The sequence below is a fragment of the Lepisma saccharinum genome, chromosome 6, assembly GCF_977018435.1.
Source record: "Lepisma saccharinum chromosome 6, izLepSacc3.1, whole genome shotgun sequence".
In the NCBI taxonomy this organism is placed as follows: Eukaryota; Metazoa; Arthropoda; class Insecta; order Zygentoma; family Lepismatidae; genus Lepisma; species Lepisma saccharinum.
The window spans coordinates 87,667,590-87,682,115 of NC_139234.1; the positions used below are offsets into that span (position 1 = coordinate 87,667,590).

Below are 14,526 nucleotides of genomic sequence, written 5' to 3' on the forward strand. Positions count from 1 at the left end.
TTGTCAGAAATCGACAAAATAGTAATCCTAGAGGATATGAATATTTTTCTAAATTTCTAGCCAATGTTAATATTTCTCAGGAGCTTATTGGTAATTCCCGACGGTGGGAATTAATAGAAAAATTTAAAACTGATTTATGTAAACAAATAGGGGAAAACAAAAATGTTGAAACCAATTGGCTAAAGTATTAATAACACTCGCACTTCCCGTTCATATTATTAGTGAACTATGGATTCCACTTTGAGGAACATCTATTACAGCATCTCCAACCCTGCGGGGTATTCAACTGTCAATAGGTTATGGGAAGCAACAGGAAAAAAATATTCCAAAAAGAAAATTGAAGAATGGTTACAAGGACAAGAAACATACACATTACATAAGCCATTGAGAAGAAAATTTTCTCGAAATCGTTATATTATTAACAACATTGATGACTTATGGCAGGCAGATCTTGTTGATTTGAAAAGTATTAGTTCCGAAAATGAGAATTACAAGTATATGTTGACAGTTATCGATGCATTTTCGAAATATGCATGGGCAGTGCCTCTGCTCAACAAAACAGGTACCAACATAATGGAAGCATTCAGAGTTATTCTTCAACAATCAAAGGGAATAAAACCTATTACTATTCAAACAGATAAAGGAAAAGAATTTCTCAATTCTTCAGTTCAAAAATTTTTCAGAATTAATAACATTCATCATTTTACCACTAAGAACCCTGATGTCAAAGCTAGTATTATTGAAAGATTCAACAGAACACTAAAGGAAAAAATGTGGAAGTATTTCACAGCTAAACAGTCATATTGCTACATTAACCAGTTACCAAAAATGTTAAGGGCGTATAACAGTGCCAAACATAGAAGTATTAAAATGGCACCAAAAAATGTAAAACCAAATAATATTCTAGAAGTATGGGAAAATCTGCGCAGTAACACCTCGAGAGCATCTTCAACTTCAAAAGAAAATAGGAATTCTCTACAGAAAGGAGATTATGTCAGGATTGCTAGGGAAGTATCGACATTTGAAAAAGGATACATAGGAAAATGGTCGGAGGAAATTTTTAAAATTATCTCTATCATATCACGTACCCCTACTGTTTACAAGATTGAAGATTTAAATAAAAACAGTATTGATGGAACATTCTACCGACAAGAACTTCAGAAAGTACATCTACCGGAAGAATTTAAAATAGATAAAATAATAGATACAAGAGGAAAGGGTAGCAGAAAAGAGGTGTTCGTTAAGTGGAGAGGATATCCATCCACTTTTAGTTGTTGGATCCCGTACTCTAGTCTGAAAAATATAACATGATGTCTTCTTTTTACATAACACTACCTAGTAATAGTTCTATGAACTTATTTCCAGACAATACATTATCAAATTTTATAACAAAACTTCCAAAGCAGATAGAACTTCAAGGATCCTGGGAAGTTGCTGCTGCCGAAATACATTACCCTAATTTTATGTACAACATAACAGAAAGGCAGAATATAATCTACTATAATATTAATCCAGATACTGCTGATTGGAAAAAAGTTAAAATACAGGCGGGATATTATCGAGACATGACACAGGTGGTAGCAGCAATTCAAAACTCTGGTGTTCCCTTTAATATCTCTCTTTTGGATGATCGTCATATTCTTTTAAGACAGAACGGAGAAATTCTGAGAGATATGAAAAATTCACTATTATTTACTGAGATCAGATTTTCTCCAAAACTTGCTACGCAGTTAGGTTTTGATCCCTTCAAGACAATCAAACTTGATGGACATCAACGTATACACTCATCGTCTCCCACAAATTTAGCTCTGGGCGTACCACAACAAATGTTTATCTACTGTGATATATTGGAACCTCAAATTGTAGGAGATACATTCGCACCTCTTCTGAAAATAGTGGGTTCAAATGTTCGACATTTTGTGTTCGGCAGTGACGCACACATCGAGTTTCACTCTCTACAGTATATTCCTCTCATGAAAAAGCAATTTGATACTCTGGAAATAGATATTAGGGATCATACAGGGGAGAAAATACCATTTATATTCGGGGAAGTGTCATTAAAGCTTCACTTCAAACGCTCTCTGCAATAATGAACCCCTACATACATCATTATCACAATCTTCATGGTGGCGGTGTTTCAAACATATATCAAGGTGCACCCTTCCAGAGAGGTCACGGAATTGGAAGTTTCCTTGGCGGCCTTTTCAGATCTGTAGTTCCACTTTTAACCAGGGGTGCAAAAGCTGTTGGCAGAGAGATGCTTACCACAGGCATGAATGTGTTGGGCGATATATCGCAGAACCGGCCGGTTAAACATTCACTTCATACAAGAGTAGCAGAAGCAGGAGAAAGACTGAAACGTAAAGCTGAAGATAATATTAATAAAATGATTGGTTCTGGTCGGAAGAAGAGAAATATCGCAAATAATAATAAAAAGCAGAGAAAATCGACAAATACAAACACTGTAGGAAGAAAGAAGAAAACTACAAAATCAAAGTCAAAACAGACAGTCAAAAAAAGGGTTATAGATATATTTGGTTGAGAAATTTTATTAACGTCAGCCAACAGAGTATGAAGTTCTCAGTACTATTCTGATTGTTGAAGGAAAAGGTTCTCTTGGATATGTCATTTATTAGTAACATATCGTGTCAATGTGCAAATTCAGAACTAGAGATATTCTCTGTTCCCCCGACTCAAACAAGTATACTATCTGGACAATTCATATCGTATAAACCTCTGGCTTCTTTATCGGATGATGCTCCTGTAGAATTTTCAGTTCCTGGCCATGGTGAAGACTATTTGGATCTACCACACACCTTCCTTGAGCTCAAAGTGAAAATTTTTAATTCTGATAATACAGCTATAACATCTACGGACAAGGTTGCACCTGTAAATAATTTTTTACATTCTCTTTTTAACCAAATTGACGTATTTCTTAATCAGAAACTTGTTACGTCACCATCTCATACTTATCCATACAGAGCTTATATTGAGAATGTTCTTAACTACAACCCTGCTGCAAAGGAATCTCATCTGACATCATGTTTGTGGTACAAAGATACTCCAGGCCACATGGATTCCGTAAACGGGGACGAAAACGAAGGTTTCGAAAGCAGAAGAAGAATAATTTCAAACAGTAAATCTGTAGATCTAATAGGGCATCTCCATTGTGATATTTTTAACCTAGAACGACTTCTTCTGAACAACATCGAGATGCGCGTAAAGTTGATTCGCGCAAAAGATTCCTTTTGTTTAATGGCAGAAGGTACCACTTTCAAGGTCCACATCGAAGATGCTACATTGTTTGTTAGAAAGGTGTCACTCAATCCCAGCATTAAAATTGCACATTCCCATGTGTTACAAAAGGCAACTGCAAAATACCCAATCAACCGTGTGCAGATGAAGATAATTACATTTCCAAGGGGAATTTTAAATAAAACCGTCGACAACTTGTTTCTTGGACAGATACCGAAACGTATCATAATTGGTTTTGTGACAAATTCAGCATTTAATGGAGATTATAGCAAAAATCCCTTTAACTTCAGGCATTTTAATATCAATTTTCTATGTCTGTATGTGGACGGAAAACAAATACCATCAAGTCCTTTACAACCTGATTTTCAAAAGAATCTCTCTCTTCGTGCCTACCAGACATTGTACGATAATACTGGAATTCAGTATCAGAATGATGGAAATGGAATATCTAGAGAAGACTACGGTAATGGATACACTCTATTTGCATTCGATTTAACTCCTGACCTCTCAGCTCACACATCAACACATTGGAATCTTCTACGACATGGGACCGTCCGGATGGAGGTGCACTTCAGTACAGCATTACCAGAGACAGTCAACAGTGTGGTATATGGGGAGTTCCAGAATCTGCTCGAAATAGATAAGGATCGTAACGTCATCATTGACTACACAAATTGAAATCATAAAAGGTGAGTGTACTTTTACTTTATTTCATTTGACTTAAAGATGGGGTTTGCAGTGGTAGATTTACAGGGTTTTAATGTGAACAAGTTTTTTATACCGAAAGAAGTGGGTATATACAGCGGTAACGGTAGTCAGTCATATCATTGGTTGATTGAACCCCCGTTTTCCGTACATACCCTCTCCTACAAAGACTTGCAATCCGTTAAATGGTTGCAAAAAAATTATCACGGGCTGACGTGGTTTGACGGAGTTGTTCCGTTTCCTTCATTACAAGGTCTTCTTCAGTATGCTTTAGCACCCTATAAAACACTGTTTTCCAAAGGTTCGGAGAGAACTAATTTCTTAAAACTCCTACTTAACAGACCAGTCCAGGATCTCGACGAATACAACTGCCCTTCCATAAGATTACTTACTAAAGAGACAGCTCCCCGCTGTTTTCACCCATCACACATCAGATCTACATTCTCCTGCTCGCTCTCAAACGCTTACGTACTTGCACGTTGGAAATATGAATACAATGGAACTACTTCTTCCTCTTCAACATCTCCCCAATCATAAACATGTAGGGGTATATGCCTCTGACATGGTTCCTCACACTGTAACCACGCCAGCTGCCATAATTATAAATACAGATCCAAGCCATAAACCTGGAACCCATTGGGTTGCCATTTACATAGACTCTTCAAGAAAGGGGGAATATTTTGATAGTTTTGGAATACCACCACAAACATCTCAAGTGCGTAATTTTCTACAAAATAATACGTTATCATTTTTGTACAACCCAATTCAACTACAGGGTATCAGCAGCAATGTATGTGGACATTACTGTTTGTTTTACATCGTACACAGAGCAAGGGGAAAACATTTAAACACATTCCTTTCACAATTTACAAACAATACATCGTGGAATGATAGGTACGTCAAGATAAAAGTCTCGCCCTATGTGAAGAACATACAACATCGGGATTATAGGAATAAATATCCTCAAATTTCTTACCCGAGGTAAAAATCATTCTTACATCACATCTTTTAATTATTGTTTTATTTTGAGTGATGAATTACCATTTCACTTATATCATTTTAATAATTTCATTTCAGGAGGACATAAATGATGAACTGATTAAACCTAACAGAAGAAGAAGAAGAGGAGGAGGGAGAATTTCGTCTTCGGGATGACAGAACTTTCAGCAATTACCAGACATAGAATGTGTTTTTGATTTTCATTTTTCCCATGGAGATGCCTTTCTTTTCACCAACAAAATAGATTTATTGTGTTCATATTACTGCGTATTGTTTTAACTGTACAGAATAATACCAAATATATTGTAAATTATGCAGAATAATATAAAATATATTGTAAATTATGTGATCAAAATATGTTTAATTAATTGATTTTTCTCAAACTTGTATCAGACAATTTACTGTTACTATTGTGGTAAACAGATTGTAGTAGCAGTAGTTATAAGAAATAAAACATGTGTTAACATCACCTTTTTTTCTGAAATTATTGTTTCCTTACAAATCGATACACCTTCTGGAATACTTTTTTTTTCTTTCATGGTACAATTAGTTTGCTAATGCAAATACGAAGGGGGCCGCACGTTGTAATTTCTAGTGAAGCTCTCGCACAGTGAGACAATTTTCAATGTGTGAAACCTACTCTAGAAAATACTTTACCCACTGCGTATCTGAACTAGCAACAGAATAATATAACGGGGGTAGTCAAATAAAAATAAAACACATACGTTTCAAAATTATCATTTATTTTTTTTCCTCACATTCTTACACATTTTCAAGTTGTTGTTGTTCTTTCTTTTTTTTTTTGTTACTTAAAATTGAAAAAGTCCAGCGTCCTAGCAGTAGCCAACAACGTAGGGGCCAAGCTGTCAATTATCATGTCCTTGCAGAGATACTCCACTTCAAGCAATAATCGTTCAACATCGATGCCAACACAGTCACTTAAGACAACATCAGAACCTTTGTGGGCAGCAATAAATTCCGGCTCGAGGCATCGGTGAATCTGGGAATCATCCCGGCAAGCATCGCAACAGTCACGCACATTCTCTGCACATCTTGATAAATAGCGCTCAAACCATTCGGCTACAGGTTTCTCATTCTTCTGCATCTGCACTATCGCATAATCAACACACGGGCGGAGATTTAGCAGTCCTTCCCAACCTTTCTTGGCTAAACACACACAGGAATTATACTCCACATTGAAAACAGGCTCCAAACTCAACACCTTGGTACCGTGGAAACGCCAGAAACGAACGTTCACATTCACTCCAAGTTTTATAGCCGGAGGGCGTTTTGAACTATCGTTCTCGAAATACTCATCCACAATCACTTGCACATTCATCAGAGTGTTCCACTCATCCACGTTCAACATTACACCCTGCTGACCACATTTGAACAAACGAACAAAAGCAGAAAAGTCTTTCAGTGGGTCCAAACCAACAACAAGCTGTTTCGATGCCCCCTCGTTCAGGTTATAACATACCTCCAATAAACCTTGGCGAATTGGCTTACGTTCAGGCTTTTCCATTACCTCTTCATCCTCCTCGGTTTTATTCCCTTCACCTTCCACTTGCTTCTCTAACCTCTTCGTCTGCTTTGGCCGATTCTCCTTAGCATCTTCCTGTCGCCGCTTTTTACCAGCGCGATTAAAAACGTTCCTTCCCGATGCAGAATTCATTACTCCCAACTTACTCCTACAGCAACTTGCAGAGAAATGATGCTCCTCGACTTCACCAAAATCTACGATATCGTTATCTTATACGTCACATAGCAAGTGCAGACATGCTCCATGGAAAATTCCAATAGGCTACGTCAACGTAAACAGCCTTGCCTCATCCGAAACAGAGGTCACTCACGGTATCCGACATCATCCATGTGGACAAAGTGATGTCACTCGCCATAAAGTCAGGATAGAACATGTTCTTCAACGTGACAACCATTCCACATCAACCGGTGACGTCACATGTAGTCCTCGATGGCTACATCCATATGACGTCACAAATTTCGACCAATCACACCCATTCGACAATGTGACGTCACACTCTTAGGTTAACTCATGGTCTTCAAGACTACGTCCACACAAAGCCACGCCCACCTCATGACGTCACAAAAATTTCAACCAATCCGTGACGTCACAAAAGTTAGGTTAACTTAGACCCTCCAAGACTACGAACATTTAGCCACGCTCCCCATAGAGTCACGTGACAGCTCTCGACCAATCAGATCTTGTTCCCGGGAGCCTCCATACTACTTGTGTGTGTAAATTTTACTCCATACAGGTAATAAAGAAATGCCCCTGAAATTGTTTGCGTCATTTCTGTCCCCTTTCCCATTATAAATAGGGCAGATTATGGAGCTTGTCCAGTCCTTCGGAAAGTACCCCTCTTTAAAAATCTTGTCCATTAATTTGCTTTGTGCTTCCACCATATGAATGTCAGTTTCGTTGGCTTTGAAAAATTCCGCCCCAATGGAGTCAAGTCCTGCCGCTTTCCCCATTTTCAGTTTCTTTATCGCTATTTTTATCTCATCGACCCCTATATCTTCGTCGAGAATCGGAACGAAATCCCCTAAAAAGTATATTTCCCGCGTAACTTCTAGGCGTGGTGGCCCCCCTTCCCCCCCCCCCCCCCCCCCGACGACACGACAGTGTGCTTCCCCAATGTAAGGTTCAATATGTGCCCAGTTGTTCTTTTGTCCCCGTAATTTCCGTAATATGCCCCACAAAGTGGTGATATTCTTTTCTGCTACGGCCTTTTTTATATCTTCAAAATTTCCCTGTTCCCATTTCTCCTTTTCTTCCGTTAAAATGTTATTATAAGCCTTTCTGCTCGATATATAATTGTTTCTGGTTTCCATGCTATTTACGTATCTATACCCTTTTAACGCGTGATCTAGTTTCTTTTTCATCGCTTTACACTTCCCGTTGTACCATCCTGTCTTTACAGGCCTGTCCCCCTTCCCCCCTTCCTTTGCCATATTTCTTCCTCCACGTTCAAAGATATGATATCTCAGCTGGACCGCTTCGTCTATATTGGATTCGTCTAAGGCTGCGCACATGCTTACACGTATCATTTTTGTTATGTCATTAGATGAATAGGTCACTAGGTAAAATTTACTCTTAGCATGTACCTCCATGTTGCTAAGCGGTCGCTAGCCTGTTATGTGGCTAGATTCACAGCATAATGTTTTATGGTGTATTTATAATTCAAATTCTAATTATTACGATTATTTTGTTTATAGTTAGTTTGCAAACTTAATTTTGTTGTTTATAATTGTCAGAATTTGGTTTAAATATGGAATCTACAACATTCACCAAACTCAATACTTGTTAAATCAGCTCTCATTTGGTTGCACAAGCTATCAAGAATAAAATTAGCCTATGAAAAAACCTTTAATAATACACTGCTCGCCATTAAAATTGCAACACCCAGAAGGAAATGAGATAGAAACACGAAACTTGGCAAATATGTAATTCATAATAAGATAAGAAAATGATTACAGTTAGAGCTCGGTGGTGTGACATATGACACGTAGAACATGGTTGCATAACCCCAAGGAGCTAGTAGCGTGTACAGCCTCCACGGGCGGCAATAACTGCTGCAACACGGCGAGGCATGGACAGAATGAGTCTATCGATGTCTGCCTGCGGTATGGCGTCCCAAGCGGCTTCCACATGGTGCCAGAGGTCTTCAACATTACGTGCCTGAAACCTGAGTTGGGCCAGTCGGCGACCCACCATGGACCAGACATGTTCAATTGGCGACATATCCGGCGAACGTGCTGGCCAAGGAAGCAGGGGCACGTGGTTAGCTTCCATAAATGCGAGGACATTCCTTGCAACATGGGGGCGCGCGTTATCCGGTTGAAAAGTGGCATTATGCAGTGCATGGATTAATGGGACAGCAACAGGGGTGAGAACCTGTGTGATGTACCGTTGGCTGTTCAATGTCCCTTGAATGCGTACGAGACGCGAACGAACACCTATGGTGATGGCACCCCATACCATGATACCCAATGAAGGCCCTGTGTGATGATGCATGATGCAGGCGTCATGAAGCCTAGTGCCACGGTGCCGCCACACGCGTGTACGTCCATCATGATGTTGTATACAGAAGCGGGATTCATCAGAGAACACTACAGCATTCCACTCCGACATCCATGCACGACGGTCTTGGCACCATCTCAGACGCAAACGCCTATGCTCTAGCGTCAGAGGAATCCTCAACAGTGGGCGCGGGGAAAAATTCCCCGGTTCGCCAAACGACGAGGCACGGTTCGTGGGGACACTGGACGTTGTAAAACATCCCGTACTTCATGCGCAATCCTCGTTGACGTGGCCGTTCTGTCTGTAAGGGAAATGCGTATCAGACGTCTGTCCTCTCGTTCCGTCGTCCGACGCGGACGTTGTGAACCTCTACGTCGCTCTACAGTGCCTTCCTGGACCCACTGGTTCCATACACGGATCACTGTGGATGCATTCCGTCCTACACGGGCACCGATCTCACGGTAGGATAATCCGCATTCACGGTATGCAACAATTCGGCCGCGATCGAACTGGGAAACCTGCTGGAATCGCTGCCGTATTCGACAACGTGGCATTGCTGACCGATTTTAACACACTACACTCACGACCATGCACTTTCACTGCTCTTCCGCACCTATCTGACCTGCTACAGGTACCACTTACCAGATGGCATGGCAGGCGCACATGACGCATGACGGCCTTGAACACCTAATCATTTCCTTCTGCACCCCTCCTCTACACACTGTGCACATTTCGTCCGATTCCGATTACTCCTTCTGGGTGTTGCATTTTTAATGGCGAGCAGTTTATATAAAATGAACATAGCAGTCATAATCTCTCTCTGTCTCATGTAGTCTTGTATAGTTATATTTCTCATGAGGCTTGCCATGTCCTCCATATACTTTATTCATCATTTTATAGTAATTAGGTAGGTAGAATTATAGATTATTGACAAAAATAAAATAAGAGGTGAAAATGTAATTATGATGCTGCACGATTGCACAAGTTGCAGATGTTGTATTTAACTTGACATGTTAAAAGAAAGATGAAACATGAAATTTTCTTCTGCGGAATGCCGAGGAATTTTCTAAAATAGTAGATGGCAACACTGATTTTCACTAATATTAACGATTTGGATGTTACATAACATATTCAGCATTCACTAAAAATCTTTTTGCTAGTTCTGAGCAAATAATATGAAGTAATAGCATTTTTTTTGCCAAAATTCAATCGGTTTTACGGCATTCTCAGAGGTTACTTTTATAAAAAACTGAATGGTGGTGACATGTAGAATGTAAATTATTGATGTTGCTTTGCAATTTTCTTCAAGGCTAAGATGTTTATGACTCCAACAATAAGTTTTTATGCAGATTTAGCAGTAATTAGGTATTTTATGGCTGATTTAAGATTAGTTTCTTTCGCAGGAATGATCATTTTTTAACAAAATTTGGATTTCAAGTTACAATAATTCAAAACTATGAAACAATACAAGTTTAATATACTATTTTTAGGTCATTTGTCGTTTAATTCTTATTATTAAGTTTCAAGAGGTAAAAATTGGTAATATTTAGTTGTTTTATGCTTAAAATTTATTCAATGGTTATTTCTTCGTAATTAGGTAGATAGAATTATAGATTATTGACAAAAATCAAAGGTTAAAATGTAATTATGATACTGCACAATTGCGCAAGCTGCAGATATTGTATTTAACTTGGAATGTTAAAAGAAAGATGAAACATGAAATTTTTTTCTGCGGAATGCCGAGGAATTATCTAAAAAAAAAGTATATGGCAACATTGATTTTCACTGATATTAACGATTTGGGTGTTTCTTAACATATTGAGCATTCACTAAAAATATCTTTGCTAGATCTGAGCAAATAATATGAAGAAAAAGCAATTATTTTTTGCCAAAATTCAATCGGTTTTACGGCATTCTCAGAGGTTACTTTTATAAAAAAACTGTATGGTGCTGACTTGAAGAATGTAAATTCTTGTTGCTTTGCTATTTTCTTCAAGGCTAAAATGTTTATTTTACTTGTGCAAAATATTGTTTTTTGAAATGAAAATTCTGACCAGAATTGATATTATATAACAATATTTCCTTTCAGGAAAAATTGAATGTTACTGCACTCCAACATGAGGTTATAGCGGAGAACCTGCAATGAAATACTTCTTGCAGAAGCAATTGTATTTTGACAAATTTAGACAAATAAAGAATATATTTTATGAAAAAATATTATTTTTAAAATAATTTTTCTTTGAAGTGATGAATGTCCAATTTTTGGAGTTCAATGGTGACGTGAATAGTGTCTGATCACTCGCTGGTGTATAAAATGAATCAAAGTATGCTTATTTATATTTATTTGGTTCTTTGAAGTGATGTTACAAGTCCACTTTATGCACAAATAGGCTAATCGGGACCTACAATTCAAAATGGGATCCGTATCACTGCAAGGTGCCTCTACCAGAGTTTCGAACCAGGAATCCCTTGATTACAAGGAGCTTAATTCAATTTCTTAGTGTATTCTGAAACTGACCAGCCCATTCTAACCACCACAACAACGTTGAAAGTCAAAGATGTGTGAAATATAAAGGATTAAAAAATAATAGAAATGAGAACATATAATTATATCTTTGAAATGAAAATTAAATGGAAACTGCTCACAAGTAACATTAAAAACTAACTCAACTAATTCTCTAGCCTTCTTAAACCCGAAGGTTCATGGCTGCAGCAACACAGGCCTTCCATCTTTCCCTATCTTGAGCAAGATCTATATACTCTTTTCCATCCCTACCGATTTCCCTTAGGTCCATCTCAACGTTGTCCCTCCATCTTCGTCTTGGCCTTCCTACAGGTCTCTTACCATCAGGTTTCCCAACAAGAATCCTGTAAACTCCTCTTTCCTCTCCCATTCGTGCAACATGGCCTGCCCACCTAAGTCTTCTTGATTTAATTATTCTAATAATATCTGGACATGAATACAAATTATGTAGTTCTAAATTATATAACCGTCCGACCGTGTAGCCGAGCGGTTAGCACATCGCGCTGCGACGCCAAGGGTCCCGGGTTCGAATCCCGGTCGGGCTTGGTTGTTTGTGAATGTCCATTCATCAATTTCATCCTTTCATCACTCATCCTCATCTTCGAAAATTAGCCAAGAGGCACAAAAAACGCGAAGTAAAATCAACTAAATCAATCAATCAATAAATTATGTAACCTTCTCCACTCACCTGTCTCCTCATCCCTTTTAGGTCCAAAGATTTTCCTAAGGATCTATTTTCAAATACTCTCAATTTATGTTCCTCTTTCAATGTAAGGGACCAAGTTTCACACCCATATAATACTACAGGCAAAATTACGGTTTTGTATATTTTAACTTTTAGTTTCTTAGATATTAAACGAGAAGACAAAAGTTTATGAAGAGAGAAGTAACATGCATTTCCTGAATTAAGCCTACTTTTATTTCCTCTTTAATATAATTTTCATTTGTTAATATTACTCCTAAGTATTTGAATTTGGAGACTGGTTCAAACGAGTTGTTATCAATAATTAGATTTTGATTATTACCTAACACTTGGTTTCGGCCTGTAAGCATATATTTAGTTTTCTCTTTGTTAACTTCCAAACCTATCTCTTTAACAGTTTTGAAAAGTATTTTAGCATTATTCTTAATACATCCCCCAGTAAGTCTACATCATCTGCATATGCTAACAACTGAGTCACACCATTTAATTTTAGTCGTCCGTTAATTTCTTTTACCTTCCTAACAGAATATTCCAAGGCAAAATTAAAGAGTAATGGAGATAATGCATCTCCTTGTTTTAACCCATCATGAATTGTAAATTTGTCAGACATATTAATACCCACGCGAATTTTACTTTCTGTTTCACTGGTGCATATTGTTATCATACTAACAAGCTTCTTAGGTATTCCAATCTCTACTAATATATTATATAATTTATCTCTTTTGACCGAATCATATGCATTTTTGAAATCAATGAACAGATGATGGACATTTTGATTATATTCCCACTTTCTTTCAAGTGTCTGTCTGATGTGAAAAATTTGATCTGTAGTTGATCTGTTAAGTTTAAATCCACATTGATAATGACCTATAATTTCATTAGCACATGGGGTTAGTCTTGTTAAAAGAATGTTAGACAATATTTTGTATGTTGTTGAGAGTAGAGAAATTCCATGGTAATTATTGCAGTTCATTTTATCACCTTTTTTAAACACAGGAACAATTATGGATTCTTTCCACTGTTGAGGGATTTCTTCTTTATTCCATATTAAACAAATTCATTTATGAATTTGACATTTTAATGAATTTCCACCATATGTAATTAACTCAGCTGGTATTAAATCAATGCCAGGTGCTTTGTTATTCTTTAGCCTTTTAATAGTATCTTTAACTTCAGTCAAGTTAGGTTCTGGAATTAAAGGTTCTGCTGTGTGCACTTCATTTACTTCTGATTTATCTCCTACATGGACATTTAAAAGGTCATTAAAGTAGTTCTTCCATCTATTTAGAATATCGCTTGGGTCAGCTAGAAAATCACCGTCTTTATCTTTTATCAAGTTTATACTTTAGGTTGCCACCCCTTTCTAAACTCATTTACACCTTTATATAAATCTCTGATATTTTTATTTTTGCTGTTTGTTTCAATTTCGTTAATTTTGCTTTTCAAGTAAGCTCTTTTTTTACTTCTAAACGTGCGGTTATAATTGTTTAGATTTGTATCATCAGAGTTATTTAACCACCTAAGTCTAGCCTGATTTCTTATTTCTATTAGATTATGACATTCATTATCAAACCATGGCTTACTTTTTCTCGGTTTATGGTATCCTATACTTTCTTTAGCTGCTGATTCTATTGCATTACGTATGTGCTCCAAATTCTTATTTACGTCTGTTTCATTTATATTTTCATCATCATTTAAATCCTGCAAAACATCAAATCTATTTGACAGTTTAATTTGGTAATCTTTCTTAATTCTTTCATCAGTAAACTTTCCTGTATCAAATTTTATAACTTTTAGATTTTGTTGCTTATGATTTATCACTGAGAGCCTTTCTCTTAATTTAGCAATTACTAAATAATGGTCACTGGCACAGTCAGCACCTCTATGTGTACGAACAAGTAACATTAAGAGAATTAATTTTTCTAACTAGTAACCACAACCTCTGATACATACTGCACATTTAATATTATAGAGAATGTCAAAACTTGTCATTGATTTTGAATTTTTATTTGAGATAAAAGGTGAGAATGTGGCATAGGAAATTTTAGTATCCGAAAGTTATATTTGAAGACATGTGCTCAATTTGTGATGTTTGAAATTAATTTGGAATATTGCTGCGTAATTCTGAAAGTTCGAACACCATATAGGTTGAAAACCATACATGTGGAACATGTATTCTGTCCAGGAAAAATGCTTTCATTCATACAGATATGACATTAGAGTAGTATTTTCAGATGACCGTGACTCATAGAATCATGAATGAATTTCATACACTAAAATGCTCTATATGCTTCCAGC

The 14,526-nt window shown here is 37.2% G+C and overlaps 1 protein-coding gene across 1 annotated transcript; it reads left to right on the plus strand.

Annotated features, from left to right (window-relative positions):
• Positions 1-2,622: 2,622 nt before the first annotated feature.
• LOC145989150 (uncharacterized protein F54H12.2-like) lies at positions 2,623-3,933 on the plus strand. The gene has a single exon (XM_083124442.1). It carries the CDS (start codon positions 2,623-2,625, stop codon positions 3,931-3,933), a length of 1,311 nt encoding a protein of 436 aa, XP_082980568.1.
• The last annotated feature ends 10,593 nt before the right edge of the window (positions 3,934-14,526 follow it).